Raw genomic sequence first — 20,897 nt, 5'->3', positions numbered from 1 at the left:
GCAAAGAAGGGCACTGCCAATGAGATACAGGAGCCCAGATTCTGCTGAAGATTTGAAATCAATCCTAAACATCTGGATGCAGCAGAAGTTGGTCTAAAGTAGTTAAAATTTTATTTCAAGAAGTATTATGATATTTTTAGATTAAACTACATACAGTTATTCATTTCTATCTCTGCACAGAAAATTCTGGCAAAAATATGGAACAAGACTAAAGGAGACCAACATAAGCCAGGGCAGTGCCTCACTTGGCCCTAAGTTCATCAGTATCAGTGTCTTATAGGAAGAACATACAGCACATGCAGGGTAAAGTATTTCTATGATGTACCCTCCCAACCAGCAGTCATCCAGGGATTTACACAGATGAAGAACATTACATTTAATAACCATTTATGGACTCTTCATCCTTGAAAATGCCTTTTTGAACCCATTTTTGGCCTTCATATCATCCCTAGCAAAGATTTCAACAATTCCACTGGGCGAAAAATTAGTGCTTTGGTATAATTTATTTTAAAACCTGACAGTTTGGCTGAGTGCCCTTGAGTTTTTGGGTTGTATTCACCTTCTCTTCACTGCTCAAGTTTTCTATGTCCTTTCTGTACTACCTTCAGTCATCTCCCTTCTAAGCTGAAAGATCACAGCTTATGCATGGAAGTTGTTCCATTCTTCTCTGTCCCTTTTGCCTTCCTTTTTCTTCTTTTTTTTCCTGAACTGGTGGCTAGGATTACACTCTGTATCCAAACTAGAAAGACACATAATTGTGTAAATATTCTCTCTCTTCCTGAGAAAAAAATGCCTTCTAAAACAAGATAATACAGGATTTGCTGAGATCTCTGTAAAGCCTCATTAATTTTACTGTTTCTTCTCATGTGCTCACCACACTATACCAATTTTTCAAGAGCGTATCCTTAGATCCTATACACTTGTCTCTTTTTCTAATAAACTTCAAATCAAAGCCCTCACTTTAGCAGGCCCTCTTGCTTTTGCACTCGAGTTGTATAATTGTTCAGCCTAAATATCCTGCCTCAGTGATGCCAGGCACTTTAAAATGAAAATACACAGAAACTTGGGACAGCTATACAACTTATTCCCGTTATTGTTGGCCTGCCATGCTCTGTTTGATACAGTTCTGTATTGCAGTGAACATCTGGTGTGCTTCTGAATAACTTAGTGCTTTGGAAGGTGCTTTGATTTTGGGCTTTGTAGCAGATACTGGAGCTGATTGTGACTTGAGATAAAGCTCCCAGGAAATTGGCATTCTGGAGTTACTACTGGAACAGGATTTGCCAGGAAAGATGTTATATAGAGGCACATTTTTCACAGCATTCCTTCCAATGCATTCTCAATGACAGAAGGCCATGTTGGCTCTGAGTTAGTCCATAGAATCATAGAATCATGAAGGCTGGAAACAACCTTCAAAATCATCTAGTCCAGGCATCCACCTACCACCAATATTTCACCTCTAACCATGTCCCTCAATGCCAGATCTTGAACAGCTCCAGGGACAGTGACTCAGAAGTTTCTCCTAATCTTCAACCTCATATCCAGCCCATTTCCTTCCTAATCTGCCTCATTTCTCCTCATGTTGTGCCTTTGTGTTTCAGCATATAAAGTCTCATGCTGTGACACACAGCCTTGCTGAATTGTGGTGGGTGACATTCCCTTCTTCCCTTCCTGTATCCCACTGGGTTGCTCTGGGCAGATGACTACTTTGTAGTTGTGTTGGGAGCCACTGAGGAAGGACCCAACCACCTGTCTAAGAGATGCTCTGAAACAGGAAACAAACACCCCAAGGTCCTTTGCTAGAGACTTTACAACTGATGCAAAGCTGTGAAGATGATTTTGCACAGTCAAAGGTCTGTAGTGTCAACTGTTTTCAACAAAATGGATGGATTGCATCTGTTCTGCTCCTCTTTATGTGCTCAGCCTCAGGGACTGTGGGGTGAATCCTAGGAGATCCCTTAAGGAACCTCACCATTCAGAATGATAATTAAGAATTAATTACTGGATATTTACTAACACATCAAGTTGCCATGTTCAACACACTTGGCAAACAACCACCTTCAATTTATGCAGGATCAAACCTGCTTAATCCATTAATCCTCACAACATGTTGAAGCAGCCAGGTTTTATTGTCCTTATTCTGCAGAAGCGAAGAGCTCGTGAAACAAAGCTGGATGACTTTCTTCAGTCACAGAGAAGACTCGTCTTTTGGCTCTTCTTCCTGTTGCCAAAAATCCCACCTTTTCTAAAATAAAGGGCTTAGTTGGAAGTGCACTTAAATCAATGGGAAGACAGGCTGCCTTTGCATCTGTCTGTGTTGAGGAAATGGGGATTTACACCACGGGCTGTGCTGGGATGCCTCTCTGCACCTCTCACATGACAGTCAGTTCTCACGCTCACACCCTTGTTTCATGTCTTTCAGGCAGATTCAACTCCCTCCAAATAACTCTTGGATTAAAAGTGCAAGCTCATGCTCATCCAGTGCTAAATGCTTGTTGTTCCTGCTGCAAGAGGAATGAAGAGTACTCAGCTCAATAAACTGCATAAATTTAGTACAATCCAAAATAGTATTATTCAAAAATAGGTTCAGAGTAATGAGAACCAGCATTTCTTGTAACTGTAATGGCATGTGTGCACTTCAGAACACCTTTCTTTATAACATCCAGACTGTAGAACTTTCTGTTTTGAAGAAAGCTTATATTTTCAGAAAACGAGAGATCAATAGAAGGCATTAAACATGGTTCATGGTAACAAGAAACCAATGAAAGTTTATGACCAATCAATCCATTTAATTCTGCCAAAGCAATAAACCATCGGTAGAGTTATAAATTGTTAAGCTGAGTTTGCAGTTTTAAAATGTCATCCAAAATCAATTGCTCCCCAATTAGACCATTAGTTGTCAACAACTTAGTTAAATGATAAGCCAGTGGTTCACATCTGCTTGGGAACAGAGTCAGGGTTCCGCTGTTTCCCTGGCTACTTGAGCTGAATACATGTCTGTTGGCATTAACATGAGTGTGGGTAGGAAAGCAAAACTATGCTGGAAATGAAATCAAGTTCTCCTCCCACTGCCCAAAGAACATAAATCTTCTAAGTTAATGGTGCCACAGAATAGGTCTGATTGATTTCAGTGGGGGTTGGGGATGCACAAGGAATGTGAGGTCAAGCCCCATGTACCACTGACCTCTCTGAGGTGGTGTGTGTTATTGCAGCCTCCACCAAAACTGCTTCCCAATGCCCATCTGACATCATTAGTGTCTATGTATATACAGTGCTGACAGCTCCTATAGACCCCCTGCTTTGCTTCATCTCTATGCAAGTAGCAATGGGAAGAGCTGTGCTGTTAAGAGGGCCTAGAAGGATGTGAAACCAGGGCTCCTGCCCTTAGCTTTTGGGGTCAGTGGACACCAAGCATCAGAGTGGAAATGGCTCCTATGTAGGATCAGCTTCATCCTTTCCCTTTAATGGAGTGAAGTCAGAAACACCACATGGAAGTGGGAAGATGAGACTTATGAAGTAGGCTTTTGTGGTGATTATGAAGTTAGGCTGTGGTTGGACTCGATGATCTTAAGGTCTTTTCCAACCTGAGTGATTCTAATTACAGAATCATAGAATCATTAAGGTCGCAGGAGACCATTAAGATCATTTAGTCCAACCATCAACTCATCATCACCACGCCCACTAAACCATGTAACTCAGTTTGATATCTATCCTTTCCTTGAAAACCTCCAGGGCTGATGACTACACCAACTCTCTAGGTGGTGAGGTATAGCTAAACAGAAGAAAAATACAAAGAGCAGAGTATTTGGGGGACATCAATCCTATGACAGTGGGCCACCACCAAGCATGGCCCACACCAAAGAGGGCCCAATCTACTGGCCATCTTCCTGCAGTGTTAGTACCAATGCTACATCATTTTGTTGTGGCTTGCAACATACTTGGCAACCCACTGCAGTGTCCATTTTCACTGGCGGTGGACAGACCAAAGGACAGACACTGCTATAGCCTGATGTTAACCCATGTCATCTTGTTTCTTCCAGGGGAATCAATAGGAACTGGGGTTTTGACAGAAGGTAAACTTTTAAAATTAAAACTAATAAATACAATCACTGAGCCTAATGGAATTTATTCGCACGCCAGTTTTACATCCTACCTTTCCACTGCTTTTTCCTATGAAGCACATCCTGTCCTCCTGTATGCAGTTATTTATATTTCTTAATGCTGTCCTTTCCGGCAGGCTGTTCTACTTAGCATCCTCCTGAGAGAATAATTCCCAGCAGGACCTCTCTGCAGCAACACCGGTTTTAACCCTACTATTATAATGACCATAATTTAGTGCCATTGTGTTTCTCCTCCCTTCAATGTTAAACATTAACCTTGGGCCCGCCACGGACTGCTGAAGGCATCTGCTGCAATCGTATAGGAAATATTGGGCACTATTTGGATCCTCAGGAGATGAATGCACAGTTTGGTTTGTGCACTGCTGGTTCAGGAAGAGCAGAAAGCATCTCTGCAGAATTAGTTTTAAAATCAGCCTTTAAATTGGGCTTTCATAACTTCTGGTTGGCTCAATGAAGCACTAAATCTTTTTCACAGCCCTGAGATTCAGAAAGCACAGAGCTCTCCTTGATGATCAGCCTTGTTAGATCCAAGGACCCATTCTTTTGCAGCCCTTATTGTGTGGCAAGAAGAAAGAAAAAAATGAGTTCTTGGAAGTGAAGACCCTCCTTCTGTTCAGGTTTAAAGAAAGAAAGGGTCACTGCCCTTGGAGGCTTGCCTCTTTCTTTTCCCTTTCATAGACCACATAAACAGTAAAGGAACACCAGCCCATAAGCTGAATACATCAGGTTGTGATCAGTACACCAAAGCTTTTACGACATGTGAAACTCATATATGCTGTCATGTGCACAGTGTGTCATGAGCACTTCAATTCTACATAGGATTCAATGAGTAGAATCTTGTCTTTCTGTGGTGCATAATCTCTGAACAGCACCACGTCTCTGGTATAAAATCTGAGAACGTTTCAAATATTTGTAAGATCTGAATGGAAGGCTGATGGTAGCATTAGTAGCACAGGTGGAGAAAGGACTAGGATTGCAGGTGGGAATTCTAAAGCACATGTCCTTTTCCTTTATTATTTCCTTTATTATCAGAGCTACCTCTCTCCCTTGTTCCTTCTCCCTTCATATTGCCTACAAAGTGCCACTCACCAAATCAGCTGTGGCTTTCAGCATTCCTTTGTTTTTTCAGGATTTTGAAAAATCACCATGCTTGAAAACAAGACAAATCCAACCTAGCTGTCCTCTGCTACTCCCTTGCACAGCTTGTAGCAGATCAGAAGCACCCCACAACAGGGTCCTTCGTGTGGGTGCATCCAGCACTTTCTACATGGGGATGCTCATCTCCAGATGCAGTTGGGCACATCTAAGGATCTAATGATGGTCCTGGTTGCAGACACATACATAGCACAGGGCAGCCCAGGACTCAAGCTGTTTACAGGCAGAGGAGACAAAACCTCATTGTTCTCTGATGCAAAGCGGGATGCATAATGCTTATAGTCACTCTGTGGTAAATTCAGGTGGGTTATCACCATATTGACCTCCAGGTAGGTACACACACAAACACACACACATATATATATTTCTTCTTTATTTCATTGCCTTTGCCATAGGGTGCTGAGGATGACTGCCCTACATAACCCCAGTTACACCCTTCTCTGTTCTCTGAAGACAGAGATATTATCTGCACTCGTGCACCCAGTCTTTCTTTGTACTCTGTGGAATATATTCAGTTTAAGCATGTTCTTCCTTGCCTGTTGTTTTCTTCTTTAGTCTTGTGTCATACAAAACACAAAAGAATCACAAAGAAATCTTTTCTTCTTCTTCTTCTTTTTTGTTGAAAAAAAAATTAAAGCCAAAAGTCATTAAATATGTCGGTCTTCTCTAGGTCATCTGTACCTCTCCTGTTCCTCATTAGGTAATGGGTTTATGCCCGCTGCTGTCTTTACTGTATTTATAGCACCTTTCTCCTTGTTTCCTAACACTCCTCAGTGGTTGTAATTCATTTAGCACAGCAACCTTTCTGCCCTACATGCTTATTTTATTCCTTGATCTCATCCTCAGTAATGTGACCTCATTCTCTTTTTTAAAATGATTCTTCTGGGACTCTCCTATCCTTATCCTACCCTCTAGCTATCCAAAGAGGGTAGAGGTGGCTCTTCTACCATGGGTTTTGTAGCCTGGCTCAAGCACTTACCACCCATGAATGCAGCTCCTTCTTTCCATCCATGCTAAACAAACGTTCCAGGATGTGGAAACTTGCTCAAACTGGGGCGGCAAAAGTCTTCATCAGTAACATAGCATCTACATCACCCACAGGTAGGGCTGTCCTCCAAATTTAGGCCATACCAGGATATGACAGATGAAACTCTCTCATCCACATCCTATGTATCTGACATGCTGTGACAGCAATGGGTGGGAAATTGTGGGCTCTTTCTTTCCCATTCCTCATTTCCACCAGCACTCATAGGAAGGTAAACGGGGCACTACAGAAACATCTCATCCCCCTGTTAGTGAGAGGAAGTCATGGCAATCTGCCCTCCATTTCGAAGTCTGTTGGTCACCTTAGAGTCAGTTAGAGCCTTATTTAGTCTTATTCCTTAGCAGAGATGAGCATTTGCATTTGCAGAACCACTGTGGCAAGTTTAAAAAGGAAGTGGTCTGTTCTCCCCGCTTCCTGCTGAACACAGGAACTGGCACCTCCCAAAACCACCTCTAGAAGGTCTACAGTGAATCAATGTGGCCTTGGTAAAATTAAAGCTTCTTTGGCAAAAACATCTGTCAGAAAAAGCAAAAGCAATTGCGTGGTAAGGATAACCTGAACAGAAGCACAGGGAGTGTTGAGTCTATCCCACCAGTCCCTGACAAAAAGAAGGTCATGCACATTTGAAGATGAAGATAACATACAGATATAACAGGAGGTGGTCAGAGCCTTACCTGTTCCTTTCATGATGCACAACACTGCACCTCCTGCAAGAAAATCCATATGTTCTCCTGTAGCAGCAATGGGCGGAAATATCTGCGGAATGAAGGGGAGTCCAGCCCCAGTTCCTGTCACCCTACCCAAAACAAATCAGACAAAGAGTTGATCTCAACACCCGTCCAGTTATGACACCAAGAAAAGCTAATCACCATCCCAATACGAGTAGGACATCAATGACTTCCTGTGTCCAGGTGAAAATAAGAGTGAATCTGCTAAAACCTGACTTGATCGCACCAGGTAACTTTTCTTATTGGCACTGGATTCCAAATAATTTACAACACTCTTGGAATTGCACTGATACATTCTGTCTCCACTGGCTGAGCATTTTTTGTGTTTTACCTAAGTCCCAGAATGTGCCTCCCCAGAATCCTTCCTTTCTGAGATAACAAGGTCTTAGCATTATGAAGCTGTAGAAATGGAAAGCCGTTGTGATTTTGGAACCGACAGGCCAGGGTGTTTCATTTCAGTGTACCTGGAGGGCTGCATAGAATCATAGAACTACTTGAGTTGAAAGGAACCCTTGAAGGCCATTTAGTCCAACTCCCCTGAAATGAACAGGAACATCTACAGCTCCATCAGGTGCTCAGAGCCCCATCCAACCTGACCTGCTTTGTTTTCCAGGCCTGTCTCACCCCCCATGGCCCCAGCTGAACCAGCAGGACACAGCAGCTTCATATCAGGCTGTGTGAATGCACACTAAAAGCAGCCCTAATTAGTGTTCTTCATGTTTATTTGAGTCACCAAAGATACACGTCAATCTAAATAGTAAATTTCATCATTGCGTAGGGACTATAGGGCTCAGTTAATTCCCAAATGTGTCCTGGATAGAGCCCAAGATATCTAATACTGTGGGGAAAACACATATTGAGTGTCAAATTAAAGCAACAGCAGCTCTGCTACAAACAGCAACTTCCTTCTGGAGGAGTCAAAGATGGCTGTACGTGCTGCTGCTTTTAAATGTACTTTCAGAGTATTAATAGAGCTGATTTGTTTAGAATAGTTCCTCTCACTCCAGTTCCTGCTTTAACTCATACCCAACTGCTAAGCAGTCTGTGGCTGTTCCTTGGGTAATGCACTCCCTCACAAATCCAAGCCATACACAGGTCCTCTCTCAGTATTTTCAGTTTAATGGTTGACAAATGTGTCTGTTTTGCGGACTGCTTAATGAGTCTTAGAGACTTTCCAGGCGTGCAAAAAGATGCTGCTTATTAGAGCTGCTTATACACTGTTGTATTTGCTTACAGGCTGGTGCAAGTCTAACATGTGCATCAGTATATTAGGTAAAAAAAAAATAGAAACTTCAGTGGGAGTATTCCCATTTACACTTGACAAGAGTCAGAAACCAGCACATCAAACTGACAAGATACATACGTAAACAACTACTTCACTTGCGTGGTTATAGGGCAGCTATTGCTCTCTGGATTCACATTGTGAGCCTCCTCTAGAAACATCAAGGCTCCAATCCTGCCAACTTCAGATCTGCTTAATTTCACGCACCTGGGGTTTATTAATGGCTATACGTAGAGACTTCTTGTTTTGGTGGCCATTCAAAGGTAATATATCTTTGTGGACTTGTACACCCATGTTGGGGTTATATATATCTATTATTTGATTACTTATAGGGGAACAACACCAACAGCTACCACCAGCACATAAATATGGATATTATCACATGCCTTTCCACCTGCTCTTTGTCACTGGACCAGTGGTGGAAAGTGTGGATTGAGGGACAAGTGGGGATGCAATAGGGGAGCCCAGGGCAAGGATGCTTGAGGAAGGAGAGCAGCTGGAGGAGATGAGGGACAGTTGGGGATGGATGCATTGGGTGGGAGTGGGGGCTGTAAAAATATAGTAGAATTTTGTCTATGGTGTGAGCAGGTTTTCACTGGGAAATCTACTGCCGTCTCTCTCTCCATTTCTTCACAAAGGGATGTGTGGGGTGCTGGGATTTGTATGAGCTGTGGGTACGTGGCCGTGCAAAGCACTTTCAGCAACAAAGAGCCAGATGCGGTGAGTTGTACCAGTCAGATGGGGTTTGGGGAAATAAAACACCCCAAAATAGATGGTCACTGGAATAGAAACAGAAAGAGAAATTGTACATTGACCCTGAGCTCATCTGACCGAGAAAAAGAATAAATCCCTCATTTTTCCAGCATAAAAACCTATGTCATTTTCTAGAGACTCAGAGGCCTTAGATCTCACTGCTTTGTCTTTCCTACTTCTAGTTGGGCATTCAACCTTAAGAAAACCATTAAGAATATGTTTTCCCAGGGTATCCCGGGCTTTTTACTATTCAATAGCAGGGGGAAAAAATGAATTAATATTATCCTGTTGGTTTCACAGACTGAGAGAGGACTGAAGGATTTTCCCTTATTAGAAAAGTCTTATTTTGCAAGTCTCGACTGTACTGATATTAAGCCACGTTTGCTGCAGAATGACCCCGTTAGAGTTTAGCGTGGGCTTGACACCCATGAGCACGCCAGATGAAAACCGTCAGTCTGAAATGAGTGTATCAAGAGAGAAAAGCACTAATCTGAGGGTCTGACCCGATCTTCTCGGGCTGGCCACCGTGTGTGCGTGCTCTCCGCTTTACTCGCGGTGCCCTTGATTTCTCAGGCTGTTTTGAAAGACAAAAAGAAAGTTGGTAATCATACACCAACAGATGGTTCCTGGTTAGCTGCTCTTTATTTAGAGGGAAGCAACTGCGATTCATCAGCTTGTTGGTTTTTTTTTTATATAGCTACATGATGATGAACTTCCAACTCCAAATCTATTTCTAAGAAATACTGAGCAGCAAAAGATCTATTAATAACAAATGCTGGGCTGACTGGAGATTTATGTTTTCAACACACATATCCCATTGTTCATAATGTTCCTAGAGTTTTCCAGTTGATAGCGTATTAAATATATTGCTTTCACACCTATAATTAGAAATTAAATATTTCTTAATTTTCTTTAACTTCACCTTAATTGGAAATTCTTAGCAAGTGAGCTATTCTCTGTTTATTTTGATTCTAACAATTTTAGGGGTAATCACTGTTTTCATAGCACCCCACATATGTCAAAGTTAAGAATGCACTGAAAGTTAAGAATGTCCTGAATTGATGGTGGTTTGAACTGCAAATTTGGCCCGCTGCCTTGAAGATCTCTATGTACTGATACAGAAATCCTTGCTCAGCTCAGACCTGCAAGAAGAGCAGTTTTTCCAATATATTTTAATTAGAGGTAAAATTTAAAGAAAGCAAATAGATGCTTTTTGGGGGGCTTCATGTTTCATGTTTCATATTCATAACTCAGCAGACACCAGCACAGGCCAGCACCAGAATTTGTGAGTGGAAACAAGTGCCCAGATGGAGCACTGTTCAAGTTTTCTTTTAGAGATATGAAGGATGCTTTCACCGATACATATGTTTTCCAACAGCACAAACTCTGAATTGAAATCAGAACTACTCACTGTTTCGTGTAATGAAGTGTGTTGAAATAAAAAGAAAGGTTATTATCTTGATATTTTTAATAATTTATTTTAAAGAGAGCATTTGAGACCTGTAAAATAGGGGACTATCTCTATAATTAGTTACCTTATAATACAGTTGTCATGATTTATCTTAAAGAATTCCTCTGAATTCTGTGAGGAATAATACCAAAGAGCTCTAATAGTCAAATGCATTTCTTTTGTTCTAAAAAATCCCCATCCAAGCCTTCTCAAATATATAAATTCGGGCTTGAAGTTTAAAGTCTGTTCCTTACATATCTGTGAAATTCACTTACCTACAAACCAGACTCTAGCTGGAAGAATTGGGCCGCAGTTCAATACTATTTCCAGGTCTCTGAATTGTGCAAGTTTGAAATTGACTGGAAATGCTTCACCTTGTTCCCAGATTATTACCACTACCAAATATCTCCCTTGAATTTCCTAAAAGGATAAACAAGAGGAAGAGTCCATCTCTTACAGGTGTTTCATGGATGCACCGCATTCCTGGCCTTCTCACCATGAGTCCTACCAGTTTCCTCTGAGGAACACTACATTGCCAGTAGACAAGATCACTGATATGAATGACTCGCTGCTTTGCAAACTCTTGCCTTCTTCACTTTCCCCTTGCGAAAAAGCTCTCTTTATTCTTTTTTTTATATTTTTATTTTTTCCTTCTGTAAATCAGCAGACAGCTGGACATTTCTTCTGGTGTTGTGCTCCCAGTTCATCAGCCAGGATGTGAGCATGTGCAAGCGTTGCTGAAAGGCACCAGGATGATGCCATGTGTTAAGATGCCACAAGGAGACACAATGGCAGGTCCCTTAGACACATTCATCCAAAGGCCTGAACCAGTGATTCCAAAGATTCTTTCTGGGGACTTCCTCCTTGCAGGGGAGCTCAAGGTAGACCCTTTGGCTCACCCAGGGACAGAGTCCATTCCTGCACTGCTGCTGTGAAGTTAGGCCCACCCTCAGCACCTGGCTGAGGGTCACTGGGGACACCTCCATCTCCTGCCCTGGCTCTTTGGATGCCCAGCTGCTGTTGTGCCCATCCTCCTCCTGTCTTTGGCACTGACCTGAAACCCCCACAGGTCACACAGTGGGCAATGAGATTAGGAGTGGGATTTGTAAAGATGATGCTTTTTTAGACAGATTAACAAACCAGATGCTCAGCTGAGGATCAGACCATCTGCTCAAGCCCTACCTGTACCCAACAGGTTATTGACAGCAGTGCAGCCAGGAGGGGGAGATGATCACAAAACCCAAATCCAGACACCCAGGTATGCAGAAAGACCTCTTGACACAGAGCACGTGAAAGAAAAAAGTGGGAGATGACACTCAGGACTGATATAGCAAAAGGGAGACGATCCCATCTGCACACATGCTGAAGGACTTCTTCCCTCTTTCAGCACATATAAAGGAGCCCGAGTGTCAGTAAAAAGCATGATTATAATAACTTTGAAACACTGTTGGAGTAGTGTGAACTGAGCCTCCCCTATAAATGAGAGTCAGGGCTGGTCTCCAAAGCCAGCTGTTCCTTTAGTGCAGTGATCTGTCTCCATGCTCACTGATAAGCAGTCTGTGCCCCGTGACTTATAATAAAAGGGAACGATGGTCCCCGAACAAACCCAGAGAAGAGGTATTGATTTGCAAATAGTTTAAAAGAATATTCAAGGGTCATGAGTTGACCCTTTTTCAGCGCTGACATTTTATATCAGGGAGGATCCTATTGAGATGGGAATTCATATTCTAGACATTGTTTTGTCTTGTTTCATAAATAAGTTGAATAGCTTAATTGATTGACACCCGCTGCACTTTCCCAGCTTCCTCAAGCTCAAAAGTACACTGCTGTTTTCTGCCATAAATAATATGAACTTTCAATCAGCTGCCAGACACAAAAAGGAACTGAAAATTCTTCATACAATAGCTGCAGTCTGGCATGTGAGGCACTGCAAGTTTAAAAAGGAGAGCAGTATTTGATATCACCAGGTATTCGTTTTCTTCTTCTGGCAGCAATAGTATTTTTCAACCCAAATGACCTAAAGCCTAAACAAGAAATACCCAGGGGCCCCTGTAGTGAGGAAGGCCATTTTGTCTCAGCACTTGTGTGTGCCCAGAGTGGCTGGGGAGCTGATTTGCAATTCTGTGAATACAACACAGGGATGGACATACAGATCACCAAATCCATTCCAGAGGTGCTGGTGCAGCTTCCATCCTCTCTGCCCTCCTGGATTCTGCTCCAACTCCATCTCAACTCAAGTAATGGAATTTGTCCTCAGAATCCATACTCATTTCTCTCCAAATTTCAGTCCTATAAACTGAATTTCCAATCCATGCTAATTCATGGTAAACTGAGATCAACATGTTCTCCTCTCAGGTTTATTTTTTTAATTAAATGTATCTTTTTCTCCCTGAGTAATTATCCTCCATTATGGATTTCGTCTTCATTTCCTCTGCTCAGCCTCGGTTGCACAAAGGGAAATAAAAAAGCCTTTCTTAAGGCAACTAAATGATCATGTCAGCAATCCTGGTGACTTTTGCCAAGCTCATAGGAAAGCTAAAAGCTTCGGTTTTCAAAAGCTTGGTGCAAAAGTGACTTCAAAAGTATCAAAGACTTCATCTTAAGGGAGAAGAACACAGATGTAAGACCTTACCTTCAGCTGTCTAACTTGGATGGAGTTGGCTTCTAACCTCCCTGTGCTTAAACTTCCTCAGCTGTAAAACAGGACAACACAGACCTCAAAGGGTAGTAATTAAGGTTTCTAAAGTGCTTCAAGATCTTCAAGTGAAAGATTCAGCTCTAAATGCAAGATTTTTTAGTCTGTCATTCTTTCCTTGCTACTTCTTAAGGGCTGCAAACCATGGAGACGTGGCAGAAAGCCAGACTAAAGCCAGCGGAATTCCTCCCTATTGATTACAGTGGAAATCTTCTGTGCAAGGAGTTTCAGATTGAGTAACTGTTATTGGTTGCTAAGACAGAGCAATAAAAACTGGGAGAGAAAGAATACCGGTGAAAACTATTGCAAAGCCAAATGCTAATGTTAGTATTTTTCTTCTTTGGAAGCAGCAGCAAAGAGTTAAGCCTGTTTTCCTTGCTTTCAGATGAAATGTCTCCAAGGACGACCACCATACGCATCCTCATCTGCAATTAATAAATGTTTGGAAGGACACTTTCCCACTCAACATATGAAATTATAGATGATCCCTTAATTCCCTAGACATTTGCAAGCCTTCTCTTGTCAGAATTGAATTTACTACAGCTGATTACCCTGAGAATGCACTGACCTTCTTAGCTCCTGCTGTGGTCTTTATTTTTTCCATGGCAGATAATATGGGGACCAGAAACCAGGGACTTGGTAGTAGGGATTATGTGATACTAATGAGACAAAGCTTATTGTTGATGTTAACTGTTATTACCACTAAAAAAAAGTACACAGCTCCAGACAGATGGACTTCACTTTGTTACACCACGAGGGAGCGAATGAATGTTGACAGTAGCAGCATCTATTTAAAATCTGGATCACATCTGGTGCCTCTCCGAGGCAGACCATAACTGATCAATCAGAATTATGGCTCTTTGCTCTCCAGACGAGTTAGGAGAAATTCATTATCTGTTTTGAAGCCTGCTTCTCTTTCATCTATTAAAAATGAAATAAGATTCATTGTCATTGGATCCATTTAGCTACTGATAGGGGAAAAAAAAGAAAAAAAAAAGGATGGTAATTAAACTAACTAGTGGCTCCACATCTGAAGACATGATTAATACTTTGAAACACTGTGCATGTAGGTAGTTGGCCTGCACCAGCCTTCAGTTTCTTAGCTGACAAAATAAATAGCCTAGGATTGTATTTCAGTATCTGAAATTCACCCCCAAGTGAATTTCTTCAGGCTCTGCCTTTCAGTCACATTTGGCCCTCACACTGAGCACGGCACATGCAAGATGTCACCCTGTGGACAGCAATGTCCCCATGGGGCCTCCTACCCTGCGAATGTCCTGGTCATTCTGTGCAACCTCTCCTAGGCCAGCAGTTCTGAATGATGAAAATTGACACTGAAATGCTGAGAATTCTTCCATACACATGAGGTCTGTTGAATTAGTACATTCAAAAAGATAGTGAGAGCCTTGGCTTACAAATGTCTAAAAGTACAACATAAAAAGATTTGGTCTGGACCACTTAAATTTCTTCATGCGATTTTTCTGATTACAGAGGGAGTTTTTTCTTGGTGCTCATGATTATGAAAGTCACATAATCATGAATTAACATCTGAAAATCTTGTTAATGATTCCTTCTTTACCGTGTGTTTTCGCTGAGGTTTGCCAAAGCACACCTCGGAGAGTGGCATTCAAAAGCCAGTGAAGTTTTATTTCTCTCATGCACACCATTTAGAAAAACATATACTGAAAAAATAAGGCATCATATAGTCATTACACTTGGAGTTGGTAAAAGAATAAAATAGTATTTAGGGGACAGTAAAACTCAGAGTTCAGGTTCCAAACTATTACTTGTTAAGAACAGCTTAAAATCCTCATCGATAATTGTGAAATACCTCTCAAAACTCATATTCAGTTTGCTATTTTTTATCTATTTGTGCTAATGAAACCCAGAGGAAACACCTACATTCCTGTGTGGAGTGGAAGCAGTGACCATAAGCTTTCAACGGGGGATCAGGTGTGCAAAAGAGACCAGCACTGTGGTTTCCTGTCCAAATACGCATTAATTTCTTCTGTAGCAGAGGCAAGCTTAAAAGCAAATGTTTATGGATCACATCCAAATGGGTAAAGTGCAAAGGGAGATTATAATAGCTGCCCACCCCAAACTGTTCAACTACCCTTGAAATCAGGTGGGGCAGATTAAAAACCATTTACCCACCATGTACGTGAGAATGTTGTGGAAACTTCACTCTGAATGACGTCAGTAGTGTTCTTCCAGCAGTACTAACTTATCTGGAACTGCTATGAGTTGTGGATGACAATTTTTTAATCAAGAAGTAAAGGTTAGTGGTGATGAAGGTGGAGATTCCCATACAAGTAAGTTAAAAACACAAAGTATTTCAAGACAGCTAGTAACTAGAAGCTGTATCAAGTACAAGCAAGCTATAAGGAAGGACTGAAGACTAAAAAGAAGTTGTTTGCATTAGGAACAATCTATATTGTTCCTATCTATATTATTAGCCCATCAACAATAAGAATATCAGAAGAGTCAAAAATAATGAAGAAATTGGAATTGTTCATCAGATATATTCATTCTTTGTCAGGCAAAAAAACACAGGTTTTATTCACATCACAAGGAAAGGAGGAGTGCTTTTGACTCTAGTCATAATCAACCAATGTAAAACAGTCAGAATAACGCTTTAATATCAGTACATCCAGATACCTTCCAGCAGAATTGCTAAAAGAGCAGATTAGGAAGCTCTTCAGGAGGCTGATTTTAATAACTCAGAAAATACATATTTGGGGGCTTGGAAGACACAAAATTCAGTATTATGCTCCTTGAAAAAAGCATTTCTTATCAAATTTTGAAGGATGGAGGATGTCTATGGAAGATTACCAGCTCTAATCTGTAAATTTGTGGTTGGTTTTGGTGATGCAGTAACAGTTTTTTATCAGTACTGTAGTGGGATAAAGCTGTGAAGCAAAGTGGTCCAGAGCAGCTGCAGAAACCCATAGTTGATATGAGATGCTCTTCTCCCCTCTACTTTTATGCACACTTAGGTAATTAACCTCCAAAATTAAAAAATATAATGTTTCTGTGAAAAAGTAGAAAAGAAGTAGCCAACCTCATCTAATCTTTACCCAAGTCAGGAACAGCCATAAAGCACGGGCTCTGTAAATCACTGAAATATCTTTTTTTCCCCCTCCTTTTGTTTTAATCTGTAATTTCTTTGCTGAAATAAAGGGCGTTGAAATCCTTGAGGTGAAGAGACAAATCCCTATTTTGCCCTGAACTTTCTGAAATACTCAGCACACGCTTCCAAGATCCAAACCACTAGTCCTGCTTTAAAACTGTCCCTGTTGGGTTGGGTGGGGTTGAACTCACAGATCAGGACATGGGAATGTAGAGAGTTATCCAAGTCCCCGCTGCAGTCACTGGAAACATAGTCAACACCATCAGTGAAATCTGACCTCCCCACTTTTAAGATGTGTCTCTTGACTCTTTAAAAAGGAAGGAAAATGAGAGCGCTCCCCCAAATGCTGCACGTGCTTTTCTAGCTCCAGACAGGAAATAGCATTGCATCTCAGCCAGGTTAGCAGGGGATACGGAGCATGACTTTTCTCCCCAGAAATCCATATTATAGCTATCTTTACCTTGAAGCATGGAACTAAGAAATGATCAGCAGGTTTGCTCAATCTAAGCCTTAACCTTTGGCGGAAATTCCCCCACCTCACAAACAGAGTAGGAAGCACATGCACAGCTTGAGAACCAAAGGCATAAAAGTACATTTTCATCAGATCTTAGAGGATCAAGATATGCTGCCAAGTGACTATTTATAGGTACTTGGTTGTTGCACATGCTTTGCAGTATTCCAGAATGCACTAAAAACAGACCCCAAATGGAAGCAATACCCTGCAGCACCACCTCCGATGACAGAAATACTTTCCAACCTGCCAATTTCACACCCAAACCAGTGCCTGCTAAATAAACACCATGAGGAGAAACAAAGAACCGGCCCTAGAGTTTTATCCACAGTTAAAGAAAACCTGCCAATTTCTCAGCAATCAGCTATTTCTGTTGGAGGTCCGTCAGACACTTTGTGGATGATATGTGTTTCTCAGCTGTTCTCATTTGGAACAAGGGTATAATGCAGGTGTATTGTAATTTTAAAAAGCAATTGGAGAACCTGAGATTTTGGCTGAACTAGGAGGAATCCCACGGTGGAACTCAGACTCAAGATTATCTAATTTGCACTCATAGTCTAAGCACATTTCCATTCCAGTTTGTGCTTGCTTGGATTTTAGTGCAAATTGCATATGGTTAGACAAGACAAGGAGATTTTTCAATGTGTTGACAGTCTTTTTGCTTTGCAAGCCATGCCCGTTGTCAGTTATGCACCTCATAATCTTCAGATCTTTACTCCTGATGTTTTTTCTTCAAAGCCTTTTCTTTCACATTTCTTGGGTATCCCTCAGAGCCCTGCCCCATCCTCCCGCTTGAACGTCACTCACACACCTTCCCCACACGCCAAGCATTACACCGCTTGTTGACTTACTTAACATTACAGCCTTGCAAGATCCCAAGATGCTTGTCATCACAACGTTTAGTAACGTAAATACTCTCTCTAAGAAAAATGAAAGTTTTTGTAAATTATTTTTTCTATTCCCTTTTCTATTGCACTCTTACTGACATTTTTCCCCAATAAAATTATTAAAACTGAAATTTTAGAATCATAGAATTACCCAGGTTGGAAAAGACCTTGAAGATCATCAAGTCCAACCGCAGCCTAACCATAGTACCCTAACTCTAAAACCCTCCACTAAATCATATCCCTGAGCACCACATCCAAATGGCTTTTAAACACATCCAGGGATGTGTTAGCACTTTTATGACTTTCAAAAGAAGCTACCAAGCTGAAATGTATTAAAAAAATACACTGAGCTAGACAGAGAGTGCAAAAAGCCAGTCAAAAATGAGGGTCTTGGCAGGAGTCAAGGTTCCTCCAGATGAATTGTAGAAAACTGAGAACTTTTACAAAGCTAGACTGAAATATTCAGCAGCAAAATCAGCCTCGCAAAGTAGAGCCCTTTCCCCAGGGTCCTCCTTGCAGCACTGTTTGCTATCAGCTGAAGACGCTTCCTGCTCCATCCCAGCCCATCTGGGAGGTTGTTTGCTTTCTCCCAGCCAGCCAAGTCCACTTGCATTTCCATGCTGGCTGCCCAGGGCCATCCCCTTTTAGCCCATGTGCCCACTTGGCATGCCCCCAGCCCCTTCCCCCAGCCTATGTTTGTGTTACTACTGTCTACACATATACAGATTGCAGCCCGATCACCACGTTGGCACTTCAAATGCTCAGCACCTGTTTTGAAGGTTAACAGATAGTGACAAGTATAATCACAGCCTCTGCTGAGTTTTAGCCTGCCAGCCAGTCAATTATTTTAGTATTTCTGGTAGTTTGTTTCTCCCCGCACACACATACCCCCTCACTCTGTAAGCCAGCTCTGCAGGCAGTTGCAACACACTCCATTTTGGGAAGATGCCACCTTTCCTTTCTCCCCTTCCTGGTGGTTGACAGCTTTCAATGCTGTATTTCACCATGCCAAAGCACTACACCGTGACACAGCTCCTAGGTTGATGCTCCTAGGATTTGTCCACCTGTTGTTGGTAGGTACCACCTCATGAGGAGAGGTTTCCCCTGAGGCACCAGCCTCACTTTTCACCTCCTTGGGCTCTGAGCTCTGTGGCCAAAAGGATTAACGAGACACACAACTCATGGTTGCACGTTGTAGGCTTGGAAATTTGAGCTCAGGTCACTGAAGGCAGGAGAGGGAGCGACGAGCCACAATGCCAGCTCACATACCCTCATCTACATGTGCCTGTGACCAGAAAATTCCTCCAAAGCCCAGTGTGAAGGGTTTTCATTTGTAAGAGGAAGTGCTTTGACAGAGGTCTTTGTCCCAGGCAACCTAGGCAAAAGTGTTGTGCAGGGAAGAAAATAGGGAAAAGCACGCTGTTTCACTTTCATTTTAGAACAGATAGGACAAACGAGGCCCTCTCCCTTCCCTCCAAAGGTGTCAGCAGGACTATGGTTGTTTGAAGCCCATCTCTGTTACCAAACCTAATGACCCAAGCTAAGCAGCACTGACGCCAAATGACAGTCCTCTCTTCAGGGTGCAACGCACTGCAATTGATTACTGAAGTTAGAAAGCAAACATTAAACTTGGTGGACACAAACTGGATGGGCAGAGGCAAAAAATGCCAGGTCATTGCTTCATGAAGCAGACAGACAACTTTTTAAAAGATGATACATTATTTTTTCCACTCTTAAACTGGGGGGGAAAAAAGAAGAAAAAAAAAAAAAAGCAGTTGGAAATGATAAATTAAAGGGTCAACATGTCTGCTGCCCAAAATAAAGCAAATATAGTAGCACTGGAAAGAGCTGTTAGGAGATGACAGTCTTCAGTTCTTGTTGACAGTGACATCCATTGCTTACTTCCCATGCAGTGAGTATGCATCCTAAGGTCACACAGGAGCCAACTGAAGGCAGCACATTCCTGCAGATGAGTGGTAGGGTTTGATGTGAGAGGGACAAGCTTGGATGGGAGTGATGCCAAGATGAGAACAGACAGAGAACAAGCCTAGATCCCACCTGCCCTGTCCATGGAGAGGGCTGGCAGAGACCAAAATGAAGGCAAAGGTGGGACTGGCTCCTGTGTATCACAGAGTGCCTTTGTACATCTGAAGGTACTGGTTTAGCAGAAGGCAGATCAACCCAGCTGGTTTCAACTGTTTCCTGGACCATGGAGTGTAAAGGCACAAATGCAGGTGATTACAGTTCAGCCAGGGCAGCTCACACAGGTTCATCATCCACTTTGTGGGACAGAGTCTCCTCCATTGCTCTAGAGCACTGGTACATAAAAGCTGCTCTGGATGCTAAGAAATGACTTACCAAAACAGTTTACAGAAGTAAAAATGTTATTTAAAGGGTGCTTGCTCAGGCTACACACCAGCAGTTCTCTGTTGGAGGCCAACAACCCTTCTGCGGCGGGAGACAGTGTGAGGTGAGCAGGTGGGTGCCAAGTTCTCATCAGCCATTTTGAGGCACAACACTGCTGCTAAATTTAAATGAAATCATTTTGCACGCTGTGCTCTTCCCAGTCACACCAAGCAACCTGAACCCCATCCACAACCCAGACTTATTTCTGTTCACCTGGTGACCACACATCCCTCCAGAATATCCCATGACTTCAAGGTCTCCCGGGGCACCCAGCCATCATTGCATGGGAAAGGCCAGAAAAACGCATGGAGGTTGCTAATGTGGCGAATCCAACATTCCCAGGAAGAGCTGGGATTTGCATGCTGTCTAATTATTGCATAACACAAGGTAATGTAACTCCTCCAGTACAAATAAGGGCCATGTTAACAACAAAGTTGTTCCCAAAGAGACCTAACTTCACAAGCATTTTTTAATTATTTTTTCTTTTCCTGAGAGAAAGCAAATGTTTTTCCCTTCTTGAGACAGGGGAGGAGGAAATAGCTGTGTCCTCAACTATACAACAGATTGGTAAAGAGAAATGAAGCAGCCCATTGACCAAGCTTGTACTATTAAATTCAAACTAGTGATGCCACAAGAGCTTTCCCAGTATCATATAATCAAATGAAACCAAAATTTCCATTCCAACTGCACTAATGCTATTGGAATGATGAGTCGGGAAACACCAGGAAAGGTCA

At 42.1% G+C, this 20,897-nt stretch overlaps 1 protein-coding gene across 41 annotated transcripts in view; it reads right to left on the bottom strand.

Moving 5' to 3' along the window:
• Positions 1-20,897, bottom strand: part of LOC107313850 (uncharacterized) — a 118,186-nt gene that overhangs the window by 81,694 nt on the left and 15,595 nt on the right. For 25 of the 41 annotated variants that reach the window (XR_014946039.1, XR_014946038.1, XR_014946036.1 and 22 more), the window contains 2 exons: positions 17,722-17,788; positions 6,996-7,117 (listed from right to left, as the gene is read on the bottom strand). The exons of 5 other annotated variants lie outside the window; for them this stretch is intronic. Coding sequence is in view for 24 of the 36 variants with exons in the window: in XM_085547466.1 (XP_085403592.1) it covers positions 6,996-7,117; positions 17,722-17,788 (189 nt within the window). In the remaining 12 variants the exon portion in view is untranslated. Of the gene's footprint in view, positions 1-1,603; positions 2,505-6,995; positions 7,118-10,809; positions 10,955-17,721; positions 17,789-20,897 lie in introns of those variants that run through there. 11 more of the 41 variants (XR_014946042.1, XM_085547475.1, XM_085547478.1 and 8 more) reach the window with 4 other exon arrangements.

This window comes from Coturnix japonica, chromosome 4, assembly GCF_054131305.1.
Source record: "Coturnix japonica strain WE chromosome 4, WE-NBRP24, whole genome shotgun sequence".
Taxonomy (NCBI): domain Eukaryota; kingdom Metazoa; phylum Chordata; class Aves; order Galliformes; family Phasianidae; genus Coturnix; species Coturnix japonica.
This window is presented reverse-complemented; position numbering and strand designations above follow the sequence as displayed.